General features: G+C 41.0%; 2 protein-coding genes and 1 pseudogene across 7 annotated transcripts in view; 2 read left to right on the top strand and 1 right to left on the bottom strand.

The window, feature by feature from the left end:
• LOC123381718 overlaps positions 1-3,620 on the top strand; it is a 47,950-nt pseudogene extending 44,330 nt beyond the window's left edge.
• Positions 1-25,432, top strand: part of APTX (aprataxin) — a 262,688-nt gene that overhangs the window by 186,721 nt on the left and 50,535 nt on the right. The gene's annotated exons all lie outside the window — the stretch shown is intronic.
• On the bottom strand, positions 9,539-13,206 carry TMEM215 (transmembrane protein 215). Of its 2 annotated transcripts, none has more exons than XM_019816080.3 (2): positions 11,621-13,206; positions 9,539-11,332 (listed from the first exon to the last, which is right to left on the bottom strand). In XM_019816080.3, exon 2 carries the CDS (start codon positions 11,272-11,274, stop codon positions 10,567-10,569), a length of 708 nt encoding a protein of 235 aa, XP_019671639.1. In that variant the 5' UTR covers positions 11,275-11,332; positions 11,621-13,206; the 3' UTR covers positions 9,539-10,566. The 2 variants fall into 2 exon arrangements, with proteins under 2 accessions (XP_019671639.1, XP_019671640.1); XM_019816081.3 differs by lacking the exon at positions 11,621-13,206 and adding an exon at positions 11,448-11,583.

Raw genomic sequence — 25,432 nt, 5'->3', positions numbered from 1 at the left:
GGTAAATGGCAAGGGCCATGAACATGAGGGTAATTCTGGAGATTATGTAACTTCCTTCTCTTTCCTTTGACTCTTTATTTTGATTTCTGGAAATTTGTCTTCTTTTTCATGATTAGTGCTTCTAGATTTAGAGATTAGGGCAAGATTTCACAATGCTAGTCCTGAGGACAGCCCTACAGAATGCTGCAAACTCAGTTCCCTTCTTGTATATCACAAAGCATGTGAATAAATAAATGGCTTTATGGAATTCTACATTTATTAATTCAACAAGTACTTATTTAGTGCATACACTGTACTAGGTCCTGTTCTGGATGTTGGGGATACATACTGTTAAAAAAAATATGTTTATCTTGGTTTAGCCCAGTAATTCCCAAACTTATTTGAGTGTTAAAATTTTTTATTGTGTAACATATATTCACATATAAAGGAACTAACATAGCACGGGACACTCTTTGAGAATGATAGGTGTATCTGTGCAGGAATAGATATATCTGTACAAGAGACATGAGTTCCAGGCAGCTGAAGTAAGGGAGAAATTAGGGACATTTTGAAACACAGAAAACGTTGACCACAGAGATATATATCCAGTTAATTTCACAATCATTGTTGGCTACTCCATGATGGAAAAAAGTTTTCCCTTATATCAAGCTGTCTGTAATAATTATAAGTATCACAGTAATGGTGATTTTAGCTGTTTATATCAAATATTTTCACTTAATATCTCTTAATATAACTTAAGAGCTCTAAATTATTTTATTTCATTATTTATTTTTTTAATGTTATTTATTTATTTTTGAGAGAGACAGAGAGCAAGTGTGGGAGCAGAGAGAGAGGGCAGGGGAGGGAGACACAGAATTGGAAGCAGGCTCTGGGCTCTGAGCTGTCAGCACAGAGCCCAATGTGGGGCTCCAACCCACAAACAGTGAGATCATGACCTGAGCCAAGGTCGGATGCTTAAGTGACTGAACCAGCCAGGTGCTTCACAAGCTCTAAATTATTTTAGACACAGTCGGAGCCTCCGCCACTCCCACAGCTGCCTGGAACAGACGGGACCTTGCCTCTCTGCCTCACCTTCCTCACCATGCCTTCGGAGAAGATCTTCAAGCAGCACCACACCTTCCAACAAAGAACAGAAGATGTCCGACTTATCCGAGAGCCCCCGCATCCTATGAAAATCCCAGTGATAATAGAACAGTACAAGGGTGAGAGCTACTTCCTGTCCTGGACAAAACCAAGTTTCTTGTACCTGATCACATCAACATGAGTGAGCTCATCAAGATCTTTAGGAGGCACAGCATTCTTCCTGTTAGTGAATGGACACAGTATGGTGAGTGTGTCCACGCACATTTCTGAAGTATATGAAAGTGAGGAGGATGAAGATAGATTCCTGTATATGGTATACACTCAGGAGACATTTGGAATCAAAGTGTCTGTGTAAGACTAGAAAAGTACATCTGTTCTAGGATTTTTTTCAGCCCTTACTAAGGAAAAAAGGGATTTTTACCAACTGAGATTGATCCGTTCATCCAACCACAGATCGTCAAGACAGTAGTGTTCCTGCCTAGGAGTTGTAGGAAGTTGTTTTGTACTGCAGGCAGGAAAATGGAGCTCCAAATGAGCACATTCAGCTTTGGAAAACTATTATTTAACCGAGGCTGTTTTTTTTTTCAAATTTAGAAGTTTGAAGATAAAATACTTTGCATTCTAAGTTGCCAATAATAAAAAAAAAAGAGCTCCAAATTATTTTAGTGCATCTAAGAGCAAAACAATTGTTTGAAAGGTGGACTCTTAATTTGATTAGTTATTTGTCTCCAAGTGGAAAGGAATCTTGCCCCTGAAATGCAACCAAATCAAACAGTTGCTTGTTGAGTCAATTCTTCTTAAAGTAGAATTCTGTTAAACCTGTGAACTCTAGTCAAGATGAGTCTAATCTTCCTTCCTTATGGTTGTGCTGCAGACAAGCAGGCTGGCCAGGCCTTCTTCCTCTGTATAATAAGAGGCCAATGGGATTATTTCTAAGCTTCCTTCCATCTCTGACAGTCTGGTACAGGGTCTCTTGGCCTAGCAAAGCCTAAATGTGATGGGGGGAGAGGCTCAGGGCATGGCTTGGCCCTTCTCTACCTGGCCCCCTCTCCAGCCATCTAATGATGTTGTGCATTTCTCCAAATAAATATGTGTTGTGCTTTCTCTTCTTTCTTTGCCTTCATAAACAGTGTTTTCTTGGCTTGGAACACTTTCTTCCCTCTTTAGTCAGCTACTTCCTACACATTCTTCAGGTCTCATATCAGATATTTTCTCCCATGACACTGTGATATTGTGATTCATATTAAGGAATGTGTATTTGGTCTTTGTCCAGTTTCTGGCATAAAGCTCCTAAAACTGTAGAAATTTCCTAGGTGGTGACCACCATGAAGGTGTCTTTTGTTATGTCAGTGAGGTGACTTTTGGAAAACCCCTGGGTCACCAGATGGGGGCTGGTTGCCAGGGGAATCAACCTCTTGATTAGAGGGTTGGAAATTTCAGTCCCACCCACTGATCTCTGGGGAGGGGAGTGGGGCTGGAGATTGAGTCAGTCACCAATGGCCAATGATTTGATCAATTATGCCTATATGATGAGGCCTCTCTATAAAAACCCAAGAGGTTGGACCAGGAGACTTTTCAGGTTGATGAACAGGCTGAGATTCAGTGAGAGTGGTGTGATCTGAGAGGGTATGGAAGCTCTGTCCCCTCCTTTTTTTTTTTTTAAATTTTTAAACGTTTATTTTTGAGAGAGAGGGAGAGAGAGATAAAGTACGAGCAGGGGAAGGGCAGAGAGAAAGGGGGACAGAGGATCCGAAGCTGACTCTGAGTTGACAGCAGAGAGCCCCATGTGGGGCTGGAACTCACAAACTGTGAGACCATGCTGAAGTTGGACACTTAACCAACTGAGCCACCCGGCGCATTGTTTTACTCAGCAGCCTCCCCCTGCTAGGCTGTGAGCTCCATAAAAACAGGAGCTTTGTCTATTCGTTGTGGTATCTCAGACCAGCACAACACCCAGCACTGCTTAACCAGGACTTGTTGAGTGAAGGAATGCATGCTAGGCTGCTTGTGGAAAGAGGGGATACAGAGGACAGAGACCAGGCAAGGCTGACAAAGGTGTAATCAGTGACTCTTCTCCTGTGTTAGGACCTCCATGAGGCCATGATTGCACATTGCCCTTCATTGTGTTTGCTGCTGGCCTCTATTCTAACACAGGAGGGTGAGCGGTGAGCTTTGGAGGGACTTTAGGCTTGTGGGGGAACAACAATTCTGGGCTCCATGTTTTTCCTACCTGAAGGGTGAGAACCTTTTGGGGGCTGGGAATCTCCAGGGAGGAGAACTCAGCCTAGCCCTGTTCCTTGTCTGTCCTTGCCTCTGCCAGGCACACACTGATGGGCTCTCGGTCCTGGTCTTGGTATTACTGCTCATATCTCACACCCTGTTCTTTCAGTGGGACATTTTTGTTGAATTTATGCATTTAAATGATTTAACTTTGAATACTTCTCCTAATAGTATTTACTTATACTCCTTTAACTTTCTAGTTTTTATTGTGCTTTTTAGTCTTTTGAGTAATTTTTTTTTTTTTTTTAAAGTAGGCTCAAGCCCAACTTGGGGCTTGAACTCACCACCTGATCAGGACCTAAGCTGAGATCAAGAGTAGGATGCATAAGCCACTGAACCACCTAGGCACCCCTCTACTGAATAATTTTTAAGCCAGTTTGATTTTATTTAGTGGATGCTATTTTACATTCCTTTTGACTCTGTCCAGCCAGTAAGATATTTTTAGCTAAATTTTGCCCTTATTGGAAGATACTCTTAAATTGTTTATATTTCTTTTCTTAGCCATTTAAAAAAATGTATCAAAATTCTCTAGTATTTTCCTTTTATTCTTTTCAGTTTTAAAACATTTTTCTGTTTGGTTTATCCTCTCAGTCCATTTTCTAGCATTTGGTGCTAAGTTTGAGATGCTAAGGTGGTGATGTCAGGGGAGTATGTCACAACAGTGACTGGCTTAATGAGGGATTGTTGGCTCTTCTCCCTGTGCTGACAGTTCCATACAGACACATTCTTCTTTTGCTATACCCTTCCCTACTCATACTCAAATGAGATCCTTTTTGCTGTTGCTGAAGGATAATCGCCATGGTCAAGAAAAAGACTTACTCAAATTAAATGCCACTTTTACCCAGTCAGATAGTTTGGGAAATTCACAGGGTAAGTTATATGAGTTGGAAGTTTATTAAGAATGGCCTCACTACTACTCAGGGGAATTGCTGAGCAGTGCCATCATCTTGTCCCAGAACAAACCAGAGCCTTCTCTAAACAACAAACCAGTCTCTGAGCATCTCACAGTCTTTGTGGAGAAGAAAAGCTTCACTGAGGGTGGGGAGTGAGGGTCTGCAACTCAGCCCCCTGAGAGTGTCCTGAAAGAATACCCAGGTGGCCTAGAAAGTCCTGTTAAGGATTATTGGATGGAAGCATAATAGAAGGACAATAGCCAGGCTGGGGAATTATATTTTGTTGACCTACTTACAGAATTAACCCGAGTACATTGATTCACCTTCTTTCTGGTCAGGATTTCAAAAGCTTGGTTGTCAAGTGCTTCTAGAACCACTAGTTCTTGTTGCATGTGTAGTATGGTCACTGACTCATGGAGGGAGACAGGGAGTGGGAGTTAGGTCAGGCATGGAGGGAGGAGAAAATATTCTGGAATGGTTTATTTCTTTCTTCTCTTTGTTATGTAAGATGTGGTTTTCCCAAAGAAACAATATGCTAAATAAAAGTTAGGGTCCCAACCCACAGAAGCCTATTTTAACCCATGTTTTTGCTGACTATATTAAATTTAATTTAGTTCAAATCAAGAAGGTAGATTTTTTTTTCCCCTGCGAGAATGGGGAAGAAGGAAGGCTGTGAGAGTGACCCAAGTGGTGCAATTTAGAGTTTTCATTGAGCAGGGCAAAGTGTGTGTGGGGAGGGTGGAGTGGAAAGATGAATAAAATGTGACCCCTGCCCTCAAAGAACTCACACTGTAGTTGGAGACACAAACACACACTCAGCTAATATGTGCAATGATAATGGTGGAGGTAATGTCACACCAGAGAACAGTAGAATTATTAGTTCTAGGTGGGAACATCTAAAAGATTGTGGAAGATGTGGCTGCTGCCCTGTGAAGGATGTTAGGGTGTTAAACAGCAGAAGGGTGAGGAAAGGGTGGACGTTTGAGGCAGAGGAAAGGACTGGGAAAGGCTCAGGATGGTCAGCTGCAGGGCAAAATCAGGGCATAGCCAAGAAGCTGCCACAGAGTATCAGAAGTGGGAGGGAAGAGCATAGGGGCAGGTGGGCCTTTTTGAGTTGGTCCGAAGGTGTGTTCACACTTTTCATGTTGAATTACAGGCAGGTGATGTTCAAAAGTCTGTTTTTTCTAAACAGATGTGGTCTGGCCTCAGCCTGAAGGGTTGTCTCATATATAATAATTTATTACCACAGAGAGTAAGAAAGTGATTAATTGCAAAAACATTTGTTGTATTTAACTTTCTTGGGATAGATTTTTCAAAGAGCAGCACAAGAGATGTTTTAATAGCCTTATGTCCTGTTTTGTAACTGGTCCATTCTGTAACACTGTACTTTGTGATGGATAAAGCATGTAAAGCCTTGCACTATCGTTGAGGATACCAAGTCTGCAGGTTCTAACATGCAGTCAGGAGGAGAAGTAGAGGGAAAAATAAAGAAAGGGTCTCTAAGAAGGGTCAGGCTCAGGAATAATTTGCAAAAGATTGTGGAGATCTTATTTCAATGTCCACCTGTTTGTGAGTATCTGGACAGCATCATGTATAAACATTTTTCTTTTGGGTGTTCATGGAGTAAGGAACCTGTGGTAGGTGGTGAGAAATCAAAGTCTGACTTAGTGGTGTTTCCATGATTTCATATTACCTAGACAAGAGGCTGAATGGAATTTAGTCCTTTATTGAGGTACCTGCTTGAGCCAAGCACTTGTCCATATCTCCGTCTTCAGTTCAATTTTTCCATTGAGGAATTGAAACAGAAAACTCATGAGTAGTCTATTGAATTCCTGAAATTCCAGTTCACTTGCAAGTCACTAATAGGTAGCAATATATATATATATATATATATATATATATATATATATATATATATATACACATGTTAAATATATTATAAAATATATGGTAAGATACTTTAAAGATATGCTGTTGAAATATTACAAACTAATTATTGTATATATTTAGTTTTTATTTTACCTGTTCAACATTATGCTCTTGAAGATGGACACCATTGTAATCTGATTTTGAGATATGCACTAGCAGCATCTTAACTGGGAAAATGTCCCATCTTACCCTTAACAATATGGACTCCATCTCATCTCATTCTTTTTTTTTTTTTTCTAATTTTTTTTTTAACGTGTATTTATTTTTGAGAAGAGAGAGAGAGCAAAAGAGAGAGACAGAGAGAAAGAGGGAGACACAGAATCTGAAACAGGCTCCAGGCTCTGAGCTGTCAGCACAGAGCTGGACGTGGGGCTTTAACTCATGGACCGTAAGATCATGACCTGAGCTGAAGTTGAATGCTCAACTGACTGAGCCACCCAGGTGCCCCATCTCATCTCATTCTTAAAAATACTGACTCTGGTCCCAATGGGGGGACCTTTTTATAGAAGCATTATTTTGTCTCTTGCCCTATGTCTTGCCCATGAGTCAAGAGAAAACTAACAATGTCAAGTGTTTGATCCTTGTACACATTTCTGTCCCCTCACTCACATCTATAAGGAGGCAGCTTTTCGACTGTAGACTTCTTTGGGAAAAGTACAAATAATGTAGTTGTGTTACCAAAAATAGGAAAAAAACATACAAAACCATCCATAAAGCATGCTATCTGGCTAGCAATAAGAAATGGCATGTTAAATTATGGTACCTCTCAAAAATGGCATAATATGCAATTGTTAAATGGTAATCAGGAACACTGCATAGAAACATGAAAACATACTTAGGATATAAATCAAATAGAAAAAAAAACACACAATTATAATACATAAGGTGCATATAGGGGAGTCCTAGAAGATAATATGCTAAAATGGAAATACAGTAGTTCTATTAGGATAGTGGAGCTGTGGATTAAGAACATTTATTTTTCCTCTAACGTTATAAAGTAATAGTAACAGTGAATTCACCAAGTAAATGGTGCTATAGGTCCAGAGGGGAGATATTAATAAATAAATAGAGGTTGGATATTACAAAAGGGCAAAACATTTAAAAGAATGAATCTTCCTTCCCTACATGTGCCAGCTCAGTGGGTTATAAGACCCACTGAGTATTGGAAACATTTTCAAAGAAGCTGGTTAGTAGGGTTTGGAAGAGAGTCTGAGCTTCACCATATCTGGATTTTGTTTGCTGTGATTGTAATAGAAACTAAATCTTGAAACGGTTGTCTAAACGTGCTCCAGCTTGGGTATCTTGGCTGAATTCACACTTAAATTCAAGAAACATTTTGGAAAAAGAACCCATGTGCATAATAGATAAGAGTGTCGAACAAGAAAAAGTCAATAGAAAACATTTCAAAAATAAAATGCCTATTTAAATCAAGTTGAAATGACTATTTGGATTAACAACGAGTGAAAAAAATAACTGGTGCATACTTACATTTATGTCTTTCTGAAAGCTCTTGAAGGGAACAGGGAACAATCCTCATGTCTATTGAGTTAATATTAACAGTTTGCTGAAACAGCTGACTGGAATGAGCTGCTGTGTTTCCTCTAACAAGCTCAGACACTTTTCTCACCTTGCTTTCCTTTTCTTCCAAATCTTTTCAATAGAATGGCTGTTTTTCCTGAATACTACTTAACAGGTATTGGTTTGGGGCACTAGGCTACCTTGCTGTATATTAGGAGGGGGTTGCTTAATAGAAGATGTTAAAAATAAATCACACACACAATCACACATTTTATTCTCTCTGGTCAAAGTTCAGTCACCCAGTTAACATTTGCAAACCATTGTTTTAGCATTGCAGAAAATGCCCTCAAATGCATATTTAGATACCTTCTGTGTCCTAAGTAGGTGGATAGAAGATGAAGACTGAAGGAAGTTTCTTCTGAAAAAGAACTTGAAAATGTGATAAAATATCTTAGATTTCTAAACTAGTAATTGACTTTGGATGTGGACATTGGAATGTGTATGTGTTATCAAGGAGTTTGTGCTGATTCCAAGAAATCAAAAAGTAACTTTTCCACTCCTTAAGCCATACCTAACACTATAAGCATCTCTTTTCAGACCCTGTGTAGGATTTGCTGAGTGTCTGTGAACATCTCTCTCCAATGTCTTGCTATCTCTTCATCTCTAAAGATGTCCACAAAAAACAAGCAAATTAGAAGTTTTTATTCCTAAGACAGTTATCCAATAATTTTCACCTTCATTGAAACATGATTTCCATCTTTCAAAATGCACTAGAATTATTAAGATGTATTGTGATTTTAGGAAACTCTTTTCCCTCCATGCCAAATCCAAAGTAAATTACATTTAGTGCAAAGGTATGCATTACATTATTTGGGGCTATACCAATATTGAAAAAATTTTACCCTTAATTAGCATCTTCATTTTGTTTCCAGAAATGTATTTGTTGAATAAATAATATTTGCTAATAAAACAAATCTGCTTTCATACATCTACAAAATTCTTTTAAGTAGTAGCAAGAATTCAATCCATGTCATACAATTTTTATCATGAATTGCATAACTTTGGCATGAATTTTGCTGTAACTCATTTCCTGGCATTATATAAAGTGTCATTGACATAATGCCACAGAATATTCAAACTGGGAAGGAGTGACAGACATACTCTAGTGTAAGTCGGTCCCACTCCTCCTTGATTTCTGAGGAGCAAGAACTGAAGTACAAGAAGACAAAATTTGCCCAGGATCACACATCTCATTTTCTGACATTTAAGCCCTACTTAAAAAAAAAATTATATGCTTTTGATGCTGCACTTGATTTGGAAACTGTGATTTTTAAAGCCATGATTCTTAAGACTGAATAATTGCTACACTTAAAGACTTGCAGAATTGGACCTGAAACACACAAAAGAGTTTTGTCCAGAATTTTTGTCCTCAATTTCCCTTTTAGGAGAAAGTCGCTTAAACTATCTGATCATTAAAAATAAATCATCATTCTTTGAAAGATGCAAAATATTCTGATATTCAAGATGAAATATACCACGATTTCTCTACATAATTTCAACAGGGACTAAATAGTATTCTGGCTGATTGCCCTCTTGTCTATTACAATTATGCAAGTGAAATAGAAAATACATGTTAGGATCCTATTGTGATTTTTTTTCCTCAGTAGCAAAAAATTAAGTGTAAAATAAAACAGACCTTTGTCATGCAATGTTCACTGATTAGATGAACTTCATAAAAACTGAGCTTTAGTTAAATCTAGTATATTAACTCTTGTTTCATTGGCATTTATAGTCTTTGTGAATGTTGAATAAATGTGCAAATAATGACACTTCCAGAAGTTTAACCATGGCATTTTATGTAAATTCTGCGTAAAGTTCAAGACTAATGTATTGACTTCATAGTTTCCAGGTTTTAAAAGGCATATAGGAATAGTAATTACCAGTACATATCTCCCAGAAAGGTTAAAGACACTTGTATACATATGTAAAGCCCATTTTGACTTGATGAACACAATTCTAATCTATGAAAATATTATGTCAAGTCATTTTGCACCTGATGAGGAAATTATACATGAATGATAGTAAATGTTAAAAAACACTTAAGATAAAGACCCAGTAAATCAATTTAAATGAAGAGTTTGAGAACTAACATAGCCATCTAAAATTGTTAGTTTTTTTACTTAGCTGTTCACACTTATTTTACTTTATTTGAAATCTCTGATCTTGTCAGAGGATAATGCCATAAAACTCAATTACATAATTCAACTGTTTTTAACTCCCCTTTCTCCAAAATCCATCCCACCTAAAGAGGGATGTAGCTTTTCTATCTTGACTTTTTTTCCTTCAGCAAATAAATATTAAGTGTGAAGAGCTTTCACCAGAGAAAAATCATTTCATATAATGAAGCACTAAATTGTTTTGTCTTTCAATTTATTCAGACTGAAAGCAGCTCAGTTTCCCTATGGCAAGCCCATGTATCGTTTCATGGCTGATATCTGCAGCCCACTCTAGATTTTTCTTCCTTTTAGCAGGTGCTGGGTAGCACTTTCTGGGTTACCAGAAACATCCACTTTCTGGATGTTTACAAAACATCCAGCATGATTTAGTTGTTAAAAAGCAACTGGAATTGCTTCCTCTCCTACCAGATGCCTCTTCCAGTGTCCTTAACCCTTATCACCCTTCCCTAAAATATGTCCCCAACATGCCTATTTACATGGCTCTCAGGAACCCCAGGTTTGCATATCCATCACATACCAAGTCAATTTCTAACAGTGTGAAGGCTGTTGGAACAGGGCAGTTTCCTTCCCCTGGAAGCTGAGTGTAGCCACGTTTCTATCAACAAAGCGACTCTTGTATGCAAAGCTCAGACTATTGTCTCGTGGTCCCACCTGCCTTGACTCTGATTGATGTAACAACAGTATCTGTCATAGGGACTGTTCTGCTTGTAGGAGCAAACGATGATACTGTCCTGGGGCACAAAGAAGATGCTGTCCTCAGGCTCAGGGCACTCAGATCTGTCCCAGGCTGAGCATTTGGCATCCAAGGCACTGTAGGCTAAGGAACTGCCTGAGGGACAGTAGCCGTCCAGGTATCTGGATGTCTCCTCCTGATGCCCACTGTGGACCAGGCTCTGGCATTCTCCTTCTTCCGTGGGTGTGGGGGTGGTGATGGAACTGGCCACAGGCACCTCGGTCTGCCCCTGGCGGGGAGGCTTTCCTCTGAGGCCCGCCTTCTTAGCCAGCTCATCTGAGCTTCCCTTGCCTGACTCCAGGTCTGAAGGGGTCCTCAGCAGTTCCACCACCTCCTTGTCCCTGGGTTTCCGGAAGCAGGGCAACTTGCGGGCCCACAGCAGCTCATTTTCTGGCCACTTAGTGCATCCCTCAGTTTTCCTGGCCAGGGCAATGGCTGCAATGCCTGGCAGGCAGATGGCTGGCCCGATGGCCAGGAGGGGTATGTTTCCCAGAGTCTCTCCTTTCATCCCAGAGACGGTGAACATGAAGCCAAAGACCAGAAAGACACTGACCAGGGCTACCACTAGCCCAGTCCTCGGGTTAATGTCATCAGGCCGCATCTTTCACTCCATCCAGGTTGGGGGCTGCTTGCTGGCTAGGGAGCAGTGGTCCTCCCTTCTGTCAGAGGCAAAACCACAGTGGGTTAAAAAAAAAACAAAAAAACAAAAAACCAAAAACAGAAAAGAAAAGAAAACCGTCAATTTCCCACCCACCAACTCTCTATCTCTCTTACTCTTTGTCTCTCTCCACTTGTCTGTCAATCGCAGTCTCTGGGTCTCTATTTCTTCCTCTGTTTCTGTTGCATGCTCTCTTGCTCTCTCTCGTTCTCTCAGTCTATCTATCTCTTATTATTGCAGCTTCTGTCCCTTTCATATAAACATCCACCCACTGGGGTCACTGAGATACCTGAGGTTTCCTGCCGTCTCCCAGGAGCAGGGAAAGAAGCCAGTCTGAGTCTCCTTAGAAACCTCCACAACAGCTGTCCCCTCGGCTCTCTCCCTTGTTTCTGGAAGGAAAGCCTAGCTTTCCCCACTGACTCTGCATCCAGGAGGTGGGACGTGAGAGTGCGTCTCTCCCAACAGTGCCCGTCGGTCTCCAGAGCTCTGGGAATGGAGTGACAGCACAGCCCAGCGCCCGGCTCTGCGCGCAGAGCATCGGGTGCTGGAGGGAGGAAGGACTTAGTCTGCGAAAAGAGGGAAAACGGCGCGCGAGTCTGGCCTCGTTACATCACTTTCAGAGCAAGCTCAGAAACAAAGAAGGACGCGCGGGGGCGCGAGGGGTTCAGACCCCAGGGAGAGCCACCCGGGCAGACGAGGTTCCCCAGAGCCCAGTCGGGGCGCTTGGAGCAGCTGGAGTCCGTTCCGCCGCTGCCCAGGAGGGCTGAGCCGGACGGCTGCAAAGGCCTCCGTGCTTGGGGAGGGCCGGGGGGTGCGAGGCTGTCGCGGGGCCGGAGAACGGAACTCCAGTCGGTTTGCCCACAGAGCAGCCTGGACTCCGAGTTCACCGTCCGAGGGCCAGAGATGCTAGCTGGAGATACCCCTCGGGGACCTGGACCTTTATCGAGTTACAAATCTAGGTGATCCAACCCGACTGACAGCAGCTCCCAAGAGGTTCTCCGACTGCCCGTCTCTCAACCTCGAGGCTGAGGCTCTCGGGGCTCAGAGGGCTGCACTCCTCCGGGGTCCCGCCGCCCGCGGGCTGCTCTGGGTCCGGGCGCTGGGCGGCAGCTGCGTGCAAAGGCGCTCCAGCAGCAGCGCGGGCTGCGCCGCCGGAGCCCACAGGACGGGCTCCCAGGCTGACACAGTGGTGAGGAGTGGGTGTCAGGTCTTGCTCGAGACTTCTGGGGAGTCAGCAGAGCCTTTCCGCCTGGTCTTCCAGCTCTGGACCCTGGTGGGAGTGGTTTTGGAGCTGGGATCCTACTCCAACACTGCGGTGGTGCCAGCCAGGCTGTCTGGGCTGAGGAAGAAGGGCTCTCTGACCCCGGATCCCTATCCCTGCGAGTGGTACCTGACACCTAGCTAGCGAGGAGAAGTAGGGGCCTTGACTGGGTAGGTCAGGCCGAACAGTCCGTCCTGCAGCTCCAGCTTTGGGGGATTCTCTCCTCCCTTGCTGAAGCTGCCTGTCTGTTCCCACTGCAGTGAGGGGGGATGGATTCTTCTGGCCCCAGGGGCAAGGCTGGTTTGGCTGTGGTTCTTCAACAAGGATGTTCATTTAAGCTAGATGGGGAATAGTAAGTAAGGAAGAGAAAAGAGAAGAGTGTATACTCTTTTATGTCAAGGCACTGCGGTGGAAAGAACTTTGAAAGAGCTGTGACATCCAGGCCTTCCCCTGCTTAAACAAGCTGTGTGTTCTTGGGAAAGTGACTTAACCTTCCTGAGAGTCAGTGGACTCATCTGCAAAATGAGAATAGTACTACCAAATATGTGGGGAGGCATCATGAGGACTAAGAAAGTGTAAAACTCTTAGCACATGCTTGGTAAGTGGTCCTTATTCACAACATGGTTGAAATATATATATTTACATATTATGTCATAATCAATGTAAGGCATGAGCCAAATCATAAAGGGCCTAACTGTGGGGCTAAGGACCTTCAGTTTTATCCAGTAGGCGATGAGAACCATGGAAATATGTTCAGCAAGGATCAACACAAAAGTATTCCATTTTTGACATGGTGACAGCAGATTAGAGGGCAGGTTGCAAGGGGTAAGGGTAGAAGCAGGGAGACCTTCCAGGAGGACAGTGCAGTCAGCCAGGCAAGGCATGATAGGGGGCTGAACAATGTGGGACTAGAGGAGGTTAGAAGAAAGTGAATTTGAAGCATAGTTAAGGGGAGAGTCAAGTGTCTTGGATCCGAGGAAGTAAGATGGTAGTAGGAGTCAGGGTTGACTCCCATGTTTCTCACTCATTCAGCTGAGTAGATCAGGAATCAGACTCCTAATTTTCCATGTCATCTATTGTGTGTGTCTTTTGTACTCGTGTTCATTCGATAGCTGCTGTATCTGTGGATATAGAATCATTATTTTGGGAAAGAAAGGGGAAAAGGCAAAGGGTTAGAGTGAGATGCCAACTGTTTGACCATTTGTATCACTTTTTCTTGACAGCCTTACCAAGTAGATAGACATCTGCTTATATCCCTTGGCCAGAGGGATGTCATATGGGCCATCTCTAGACACAAAAGAGCTTGGGAGATCACAGTTTAATTTTTAACCAGGTTCACTGCCACTCTGAAAAACAATAAGGATTTCGTTAGCAAGGAAAAAGAGGAGAATGAATATTAATTAAGGAGCATCTTGCGGGGTGTGCCACAGTTATTGAACACTTACCTTCTTGAAACCCTTTCTTGTCTTGCCTTTACTGACACCATTCTATCCCAATTTCCCTTCTATCCTCTTGGCCACTCATTCGTCAGCTACTTGGTAATGTCATCTTTATTTTATTTATTTTTATTTTTAACAGAGTCCTGGGATGCTGATCTTCTGCTGGCTATGTCCCTGTTGCTTCCTTCCTGACTTCTTTTCCCACTTTATAATAGTTTTAAACACCAAGTGGATAGGATGACAACCCCTAAATTTATCTCATTAACTTTGTCCTTTTTCTTAAGTTTCAGATTTGTAATACCTAGCTGTCTGCTTGATATCTGTCTATATGGTACACAGACACCTCAAACTCAACATGACCCAGTTGAGTTCATCGAATTTCCTTGAAACTTGCTTGTTCTCATTTGACCCCAGCTGAGATGTTTGCACCTGTCCTCTCTTCCTTCCTCTCCCTAACAACCTGCACTCTGTAAGTCACCCAAGTCATCATAGTCTTACCTCCTAAATCCTTTGATCTTCTCCTCTTGTACCTGTGGCCTGACGCAAATCACTTTACCTCCCTGGGTTTTAATTTCCTGTGAAACAAAGGCTTTGGATGAGGGGCTAGCTGAGGTTCGTTTCAGCTCTACCAATCCATGCTTCTCTGAGAATCACTTCTGCAGGGTCGGACTGATGTCTTTGTTGTGTAGGTGCTCTGACAATAGTGCTGGAAGCCAGTTGGATTTTACTTTTTTTATTTTTTATTTTAACATTTATTTATTTTTGAGAGACATAGCATGAGCAGGGGAGGGGCAGAGAGAGAAAGAGACACAGAACCCCAAGCAGGCTTCGAGCTCTGAGCTGTCAGCACAGAACCTGACGTGGGTCTCGAACCCATAAGCCATGAGATCATGACCTGAGCCGAAAGTCAGATGCTCAACTAACTGAACCACCCAGGTGCCCCTCCCCCCAAGTTGGATTTTAAATAAGCAGTGTTGCTGAACAGAGACCTCTATTCACTTGTACAATCATCTAATTCCATTCTGACTTTTAAGCCATGCAGTTTATCTTCTTAAGCATTAGATAAGAGCCATGCCTAAAACCACAGGAAACTTCAATTACTGTTTAATTATAAGCCTGATTCTTGAAGCAGTTCCTTCTTAGAGGTAATTTCAGATGGTCTTTGAACAGCAGGTATACTTGCCCAAGCCCAGCAGCAAAAGTGAGTGTGTGTGTGTGTGTGTGTGTGTGTGTGTGTGTGTGTGTGTGAGACATCACTCAGGGTCACAATATTCAGAGCCAGAAACAGCATTCCTAGTATTTAATTCCTTGCCTGTACAGGCTGATTGGACTAGGATTTTAAAGCCTTAAGCAGTTCTTGTAATGTTGTAACCATATACAGCTATGTACAAAAGCTTTTCATCAGAAAAGAAAGGAAATTCAGGTTAGAATGAGGCTTTGGCATGTGGGTGTTTGAGAAGGAAATACAGAACCTTTTATTTCTGAAATTATAGAAATCATGGGATGCTGGAATTTGAAGATACTTTGTAAAATATCTACTCTAACCCCCTTTATTGTACAGGTGAAATCCAGAAAGGTTGTGTCTATGCAGTATTACTTGAGTATTTATTATGTGCTTGGCACTGTGCTGTGGATACAAGTCAAACAGGATATGGTCTGCCTTTATAGAACTCACATTCACAGAGTTGAGATGGGTGTATTAGCAGGACAGGATAGATTGTGCCGTGGCAACGAAAGACTTCCAGACCTCAAGGGCTGTATTCTCATACTGCATGTTTATGATGGGTCAGCTGCAGCCTTGCTCCATGTTGTCTTCACTCTGGGATCCAGGCTGATAAGGTAGCCTCTATTTAGGACATTCCCCATTCATTGAATCCACGCAACTCAGCTAGAGGCCCTGCACTGGGCCTTCACTGTAGTGGATACTCCCTTGGCTCCTCTAGCTATGCCCTTCTTTATAGACCAAAGTGATGTGCCGTACCCGCACACCTTCCTGCCCTTTCTAGACCATGTGATAGGTACCTGGAAACCTAGAATCCCCTGCCCAAACAGTCTATACTTGCTTCCAGAGCTTGTGCATAGTTCTTTGCTAAGTCCATCCTCCCAAGTGTTGTGAAGGTGTGCACATCCCTAGGCCTGTGGGATAGCTAAGGGACCACTCTGTTTTGAGTATGGATAAAGCTCTGGTATGCAAGATGGGATGTCTAGACTCTGCCTGTCAGCCCTTTCATGGTTTAGAATAGAACCAGGGATGGGAAGAGAAAGGCAGCATTCACTTTATTTTTGCCTAGAAACTCACACACATTAGAAACAGGCCTGGTTGGAGGTTTTGGGGAAAGGAAGGAGAAGTCCCAACTGTTTGACAGGCTCCTAGCTGTGCATAGAAAATAGACTTAAGGCAGTTCAAGAGCAGGGAGACCAGTTGGGATACTTTACAACTGTCCAGGTGAGAGATGATAGTGACTCAGACCAGGGTCATAGCACTTGGCAAGAAGTGGGTCAGATTCTGGATGTATCTTAACCTAAGCTGACAGTATTTACTGATAGATTTGCGATGTGAGGGAAACTGAGCAATCAAGGATGATTCCAATACTTGAGATTTGAAGTGGGAAATCAAGAACTTGGATTTGGACATGTTAACCTGATATGTCGAACTTGACAATGTTGATAGAGTTGGTGTGCAAGTCTGGATTTTGGGAGAGAAATCTGAGCTGGAGATAATTTCTGGAGCTGCTGGGATATGGCTAGCATCTAAAGCCCTGGAGCTAATGAGATAACTTAGGGATCAAACATTGATAGGTCTGAGAAGTCCATATACTAATTACTAAGGAACATCAACTTTTTGAGGGTGGGGAGATAAGGAGGAACTAGCAAACTAGCAAGAGACTATGAAGAATTGACCAGTGAGGAGAGAAAATGAAGAGATGTCCAAGAAACAAAAAAGAAGAAAGCATTTCAAGGAAGGGGCAATGATTGCATCAACTCTCTTGCTACGTCAGATATGAAAAGGGCTAAAAAGTAACCACTGGACTTAGCAACGTGAAGGTCATTGGTGACCTTTAAAAGAACAGTTCTGGTGGAGTGGATGGGGGTTAAAGTTTGATTGAAATGAGCCCAAGAGAGAATTGGAGAAGAAGATCGGATAAGGAGAGGAGAGATAACTCAAATGAGTTTTGTTGTTAAGGAGAATAGAGAAATGAGATGAGACCCAGAGGTGGTCATGTGGGGTCAAGAGATAAACTTTTTATTTTATTTTTTAAATGTTTATTTATTTTTTGAGAGAGAGAGAGCAAGCGGGGGGGGGGGGCAGAGAGAGAGGGAGATGAGAGAAGGAATCCCAAGCAGGCTCCACACTGTCAGGGCAGAGCTCCACGTGGGCCTCGAACTCACAGTGAGATCATGTCCTGAGTCGAAATCAGGAGTCAGATGCTTAACCAACTGAGCCACCCACATGCTGCGTTAAGAGAAAACTTTTTAAGAGATGGGAGGTCTCTTAGCATTTTTCCTGTAAAGATGTAAGATGTAAATTTAAATGACCTTTTTTATCCATTAATTTTGTAAATATAAAAAATAATACCAATACTAGGGGACGGCGTGCTAAGATGAGCACTTGTATATGTTGATGGTGGGAATGTATTGGTAATAATTCTTTTTTTTTTTAAGTTTATTTATTTACTTGAGAGATACAGAGACAGTGCAAGTTGGAGAGAGATAGAGAGAGAAAGTGAGAAAGAAGAAATCCCAAGCAAGCTCCGTGCTGTCAGTGCAGAGCCTGATGTAGGGCTTGAACTCACCAAACTGTGAGATCATGACCTGAGCTGAAACCATGAATCCCACGCTTGACCAAATGAGCCACCCAGGCGCCCTGGTAATTCTGGAGTGGAAGAAACGTGTCCAGTTATGGCAAGAGCCTTAAAAAAGTTCATACCTTTTACATGATCATTATGTTGAAAAATGTCAATAATTGGTGTGTATTGATGGGGAGAACAGACCCAGGCACTATCTAAATAAATTAATTGGTATTTACTTATCTCAAGGTGTATAAGGAGGTCCCCACAGCTTCACTAGGGGGCACACAGGTGGGGATGGTAGTGTCTGAGTAAGGGAGGGTCACATCTGACTCTCTAGAAGCAAAAGAGTTTCTCTCTAGGTTTACCATATATACATAAGGCTTATTTTCATGAATCAGATCCAGGCATGCTCATAACCTGGCCTCAAGTCTGCTGAGACCACCTGATATGACAGCAGAGTACAGTTCATGAAGCATGAACGAAATCATTATTATCCTTGTACTCTACTCACCCACACAACTGGTGAGTACTTTCTTGAACTCCATACTATGGAAACAGAATAGAGGCTACTTTGTGGAAATCTCTGAAAGTCGAACAAATTACGACTTTAGACCAGCTCATTGTCCAATACCATAGCCATTAGCCACAGGAGGTTATTTAATTTTAAATTAATTAAAATGAAATGAAATGAAAAATCCAGTTTCTCAGTTGTGCTAGCCACATTTTAGGTGCTCAGTACTCATGTGTGGTGATTGGCTACCATACCAGACAGTGCAAATATATAAAGCATTTCATCATCACAGAACATTCTATTGGATAGTGCTTGTAGGGCTTCTCATGATCTGTTTGGCTCAGGCATTATGATTCTAGCAGTCTTTCCTGTGGGAATAATCAGTGGTATAAAAACTATTTATGTACATTAGTAGTAAAACACTGGAAAGCATTGAAGTGTCCAATAACAGAGGAAAGGTTATGTATAGTACAGTGCATCCAGAGGAAATATTGTGTATTCAGTTGAGGGAATATTATTCATCCATAAAATTATATTTTAAAGATTTTTTTTAGTGACCCATGAAAATGATCTCAATATATGGCTAATGAAAAAAACTACTAATAAAAAGATTCTGTTGAAATAACTTGAAAAAATTCTATATTTAATAGGATCCTGATTGCTAAAGAAATCAGAATAGAAAAAAAAACAAAGGAAATATTCTCAAAATATGAACAGTGGCTATTTCTAGGTGGTGGAATGTTTAATAATTGTTATTATATTCTTTCTTTATGTATGAATTTTTCAAAATTTCTACTCTTATTAATAAGAAAAAGTAATTTTAAGAATAAAAGAATAGTCTCCTACAGATATTAAGCACTGAATAAATGGTTGTTGATTCATGAAGACTTGAAAGACTAAGTGAACAAATTCAAATTTTCTTAACTCTAAGTTGTCCCTAAATTCATCCTGCCCCTTCCTCATTCTAGTACTTCCTCACAGGAGGGAAAGGATATGGAGTAAATCGGGAAAAGATGAAACTGAAAGAAAGCAAATAGATTTTCATGTTGAATTGGGGTTGAACTTTGAAGTTTCTTTTAAATTTATACTAATCACTTTTAAGATTTCTTATAACCCTGTTTTTGGCCTAGAAAATAAAAAAATATACTATTTATCCCCCTTTTGACTTACACATGATTGTTTTGATGCACCTGGTTAGAGGCCTGATTCCCTGCATCTCCTACTTCTTGGCTATAATTCTGACTCATTTATTTAACAAATATTTATTGAGAACTTCTGACTTATCTGGTTGTGTTCACATTTCCTCCTTAACTCCTCCCATCTTTTCTACCTCTTGGGAAGTAACTAAGATCTTTATTAAAGGCTACCTTTATTTATTTATTTATTTATTTATTTATTTATTTATTTATTTATTTATTATTTTCTAATTTTTTTATTTTTCAATATATGAAGTTTATTGTCAAATTGGTTTCCATACAACACCCAGTGCTCATCCCAAAAGGTGCCCTCCTCAATACCCATCAACCACCCTCTCCTCCCTCCCACCCCCCATCAACCCTCAGTTTGTTCTCAGTTTTTAAGAGTCTCTTATGCTTTGGCTCTCTTCCACTCTAACCTCTTTTTTTTTTTTCCTTCCCCTCCCCCATGGGTTTCTGTTAAGTTTCTCAGGATCCACATAAGAGTGAAAAAATATGGTATCTGTCTTTCTCTGTATGGCTTATTTCACTTAGCATCACACTCTCCAGTTCCATCCACATTGCTACAAAGGGCCATATTTCATTCTTTCTCATTGCCACGTAGTACTCCATTGTGTATATAAACCATAATTTCTTTATCCATTCATCAGTTGATGGACATTTAGGCTCTTTCCATAATTTGGCTATTGTTGAGAGTGCTGCTATAAACATTGGGGTACAAGTGCCCCTATGCATCAGTACTCCTGTATCCCTTGGATAAATTCCTAGCAGTGCTACTCCTGGGTCATAGGATAGGTCTATTTTTAATTTTTTGAGGAACTTCCACACTGTTTTCCAGAGTGGCTGCACCAATTTGCATTCCCACCAACAGTGCAAGAGGGTTCCTGTTTCTCCACATCCTCTCTAGCATCTATAGTCTCCTGATTTGTTCATTTTGGCCACTCTGACTGATGTGAGGTGATATCTGAGTGTGGTTTTGATTTGTATTTTCCTGATGAGGAGTGACGTTGAGCATCTTTTCATGTGCCTGTTGGCCATCCGGATGTCTTCTTTAGAGAAGTGTCTCTTCATGTTAAAGGCTACATTTATACCTCTAACTTTCTTTATTTCACTTGGGACTTTCAAAGATGTAAAGTAGCTTCAATTGATTTTCCATTGCTAAATTAACAGAGTTTTAAAAACTCTGGCAGCTCATTAAAGTTCATTAGATTGTGCAGAACACAGTTCAAAGTACAAAGAGAGCCTAGAATTTACACAAACCTTTTCTTAAGTTAAAAAATAAAGCTGGTGCAAATGAAAGTGTTAGATTAATGGTTCCAAAGATGAAAACCTTTTAGGTATCTGAGTGGTTCCAGCCAAACATCCATTTGCTCTCCAGGACAGAGCTTATTCAATAGCTTAGATCTTTCTCCATATTGTCCTTCTTTTGATTCTGTTCAGAGTCTTTGGTAAGGGAATAAAGAAAGGATTAGAAAATTAATTGTTAGCAATCATGAAGAGCTGAGAGTAGAGAATTCTGATGTGGTTTGATCCCCAAATTAAAGATTGGTCTGATTTTCTTATTCTCATGTCCTCAGATTAAACATAATGCACTGACATGTTTAAACTTTTGATAATATGTGTATTTCTAAAAACCCAGAGATCACCAACTCATTTTGTTATTTTATTCAACATACATTAAATTGGTTTCTTTAGAAGTGATTAGAGTCATATGCCAAGATTTATATATATGGATGTGGACTACAATGTTAATTTTAATATGGGAAAATATGAAATGGTTATATAAATAATGTTACATCAACACACTGGGATGTTATACAGTCATGATAAATTAAGTGGCAAATTGGATCAAGTTGGCACATATACCTCTTCTTCCTCAGGCCTCCAAAGTCTAGAAATGAGTTTAGAAATTTGTGTGAATTAATTTGAGATTAATTCTACCACAGTCCTGGAAAATAAGAAGAAAGCCAGGCAAGACAGAAAGACAGAAAAATGGTGAAATCTAACTGATGAAGAAATGCATATAGTCTACCTAGACTTGCCAAAAATCCCTGATAATGCTGCACCTCAATATGCTGCAAGAGATAAACAGGTCTGAGAGTGATGGTTCTCCAACACTTCAGAAATAAGATTACCCTTTAAGTGTTAAAGAATTCATACCCAATGAAAAAGTATTCAGCTATGAGATAATACTAAGAGCTTGTCTGAATATTGGTGGCTGAAGAGTTTTGAAAACACTAAAATTCATAATTAGGGCAGTTTAGGGGTGCCTGGGTGGCTCAGTCAGTTGAGTGTCCTATCTTGTTTTCGGATCAGGTCATGTTCTCGTGGTTCATGCGTTTGAGCCCAGCACTGGGCTCTGCACTGGGGGTGTGGAGCCTGTTTGGGATTCTTTCTCTCCTTCTCTCTCTTTGCCTCTACATCTCTCTAAATAAATAAATAAATAAATAAATAAATAAATAAAATAATTTGGGCAGTTTGGATATATTTTTAGAGAAAAAATACTAGCAGCTCCCATCATATTTCCTTGTTACACAGAGAGTAACTAGAGAGCGATATTCACCATCAACCAAAGAAAAGAGAGAACCAACAGGTCAGACATTTGCTATGTTTATCCAGCACTATTCAGAGGAAAGCTGGGGGCTACAGGGAAGGGGTGGTTTATCAGGTTTCACAGGATCTCTTGCATCTAAAATTTTCTCAAGACCTCCACCTTTCTCTCACATAGCAACATTCTGATGATTTTGGCTTCTCTGACATTCTGGTACTGTGAAGGCTAGACCATCATGGCTGACAAAAATCTTTCCTTCTTTCCTTTCTCTCTCCCTCTCTCCCTCCCTCTTTCCCTCTCTTCTTTCCTTCCTTCCTTCCTTCCTTCCTTCCTTCCTTCTTTCCTATTTAAAAATAGCTTTATTGAGATATAATTCATACTCCATATAGTTTGCCCATTTAAAGCATACAATTCAAAGAAATTTTAGTATATTTACAGAGTTGTACAGTCTTCACCACAATCTGATTTTAGAACATTCCCATCATCCTAAAAAGAAACCTGATGCTCATTTACAGTCACTCCTTATTCCCACCCCCGCTTCTAGGCAACCACTAACCTACTTTCTGTCTCTATAGATTCTGAATATTTTGTACAGATGGAATCATACCATATGTGTTCTTTTGTGTCTGGCTTCTTCCACCGAGCATAATGTTTTTGAGGTTCATCCATGTTTTAGTAAGTATTAGTACTTTGTTCCTTTTTATTGCCAAGTAGTATTCCACTGTATGGTTATACCACATTTTATCTATTTGTCAGTTCACGGACATTTGAGTTATTTCAACTTTTTGGTCATTGCGAACAATGCTGCTATGAATATTTATGTATGTATTTTTATGTGCACATATACTTTCATTTCTAGGGGGTAAATACTTAGGAGTAGATTTACCGAGTCATATGGTAACTCTAACTTTATAAGAAGCTGCCAAGCTATTTTCCAAAATGGTTGCCTCCTTTCATTTTTATACTTTACTTTTCATCCTGAATTATTTTAAAGTAAATTATAAGTCTTAAGATGTATCACTTTGCCAACCTAAAAATTGTCAATAATTCCTTATTATCACTAATTCAAATTTCCACTATGATCTTTCTATAGACATGAATATTTGAGTGAGTGGAAAGTAACATCTCCATTTGTAAGTCAGCAAAGTGGCTTTCCGGTTATAGATAGCCTCCCGTGAGTCTTGTTGGTATGAGTGGGCTTTCCTAATTTAGTTGCTGAATATGTTGACCAACTACTGGCTTGAATCTTGGGCAGCCTGGCTTTACAAGATGAGTAAGGGGGCAGCCAGGTGGCTCAGTCAGTTAAGCATCAGACTCTTGATTTTGGCTCAGGTCATGGCCTCATGGTCCATGGGTTTGAGCCCTACATTGGGCTCTATGCTGACAGTGCAGAGCCTGCTTGGGATTCTCTCTCTCTCCCTCTCTCTCTCTGCTCCTCCCCTACTTGCTCTCTCTTTCTCTCAAAAATAAATAAATAAACTTAAAAAAAATGATGAGTCAAGCCAGGCCAGAGGAGGAGGAGGGGTGGGGGTGAGCAGGTGCCCAAGGCAATTTGGATAGGGAAGAAAGAGTCATAAGATGAGACCTTTGGTAAAACCACCCCACCCCCCGCCCCAGGAAGAACTGAGTCCACATTGAGGGGGGCAAGGAGAGAGTAGAGGGGGTTTGATAACTCTTATAAAGCTTGAGTTAGGGGCCACAGGAGTAGGGCAAACTCAAAACAGGAACTGAGACCAGGTACATGGAGATGATAAGGACAAAAGAGAAGAGTGGAATTAAGATCAACTCAGGAGAAGAGAAAAGAGAAAATTCTAAAAAAAAAAAAAATCAGTGGGCTGAGCCATTCTGATCTTCTTTAAGTTTGGAAGGGGGATACTGAGAGAGTAAGTGTGTCAGTTTTGGGGAACTGAATAGTGAACTTAAGGAGTGAGGCCACCATGTCAGGCTGTGAGGAAGAAACTAAGAAGAGGAGCCAGGGGAGCATGAAGGGACTGAAGCAGATGCCCTGAGAGAAGTTGAGATGGAATAACACCATACCTTGAGAGAAAGGAATAACCTCAGCCTGATGGTTTTCCATTTCCCAATCACAGAGTTAGAGAGGAAGGGTTTTCCCCCTACTCCTGGTTTCCATAGTGAGGCATTTTTCCTCATATAATCTTGGCCTCGCACCACATCCAAGAGGTGAATTCCTTATCTACATGGTAAGTTTGGGAAGAATAACTGAGCATGCTTGGCTTGTTCTTCTTCTTGGAAGCAAGCTGTCCATAGGAATAAGGATTCAGCTCTGGCCCTTCTCACAGGAAGCATGTTCTGCTGGTTTGGCAAGTTTGGAATGAAGTGGTACCACAGACTTAATGTTTATGTCCCCATCTCTCTCCCCAAGTTCAAATGTTGAAACCTAAGCCCCAATGTGATTGTATTAGGAGGTGGGGCCTTTGGGAGGTGATTAAAATATTTTACCAAAAATTTTAGGCTTTCTTCTTAAGAAAAGTCCCTTCCCATTCCTGTGGTGGATTATGTTTTCCCTTTCTCATGGTTAATGAAATGTGCTGTTTCCATTTTACCAGGACATTGGGTAATTACTGTGTACTGGGCTTTCTGATACGTGTGAAGTCTTATCTCCTAGAGACCATTGGGTGGAGTGAAAGAAATTCTGGCCTTGGAGTCAGAAAATGTGAATTCTTGTCCTGGTTCTGCTGTTCACAGGCCAGATTACCTTGGCTCAGTCACTTGGTTGGTTTTTGTTTTGTTTTTTTTTTTTTTTTTAATCCTATTTTATGTCAGTGCCTTATTTGAGTGCTTGGCTCTAATGATGGAGAGGGACATTTGTCCTCCAGACACAGGTCTTCTGTGCTTTTGTTTATCTTTTTAATTTTTTTTTTTAACATTTATTTGTATTTGAGAGAGAAAGAGACAGAGCACAAGCTGGAGAGGGGCAGAAAGACAGAGACAGAATCTGAAGCAGGCTTCAGGCTTTGAGCTGCAAGCTGTCAGCATAGAGCCCAACACGGAGCTCCAACTCACAAGCAGTGAGATCATGACCTGAGCCAAAGTCAGACGCTTAACTGACTGAGTCACCCAGGTGCCCCCTGTGCTTTTAATACTTTATTTCTAAAAATCAATTTTTTTGGAATGCAAGCTGGTGCAGCCACTCTGGAAAACTGTATGGAGGTTCCTCAAAAAACTAAAAATAGAACTACCCTATGACCCAGCAATTGTACTACTAGGCATTTATCCATGGGATACAGGTGTGCTGTTTCAAAGGGACACATGCACCCCCATGTTTATAGCAGCACTATCAACAATAGCCAAAGTATGGAAAGAGCCCAAATGTCCATCGCTGGATGAATGG

The sequence above is a fragment of the Felis catus genome, chromosome D4, assembly GCF_018350175.1.
Source record: "Felis catus isolate Fca126 chromosome D4, F.catus_Fca126_mat1.0, whole genome shotgun sequence".
Lineage (NCBI taxonomy): Eukaryota > Metazoa > Chordata > Mammalia > Carnivora > Felidae > Felis > Felis catus.
Note: the sequence above shows the minus strand (reverse complement) of the source record. Positions and strands in the feature narration are given on the sequence as shown.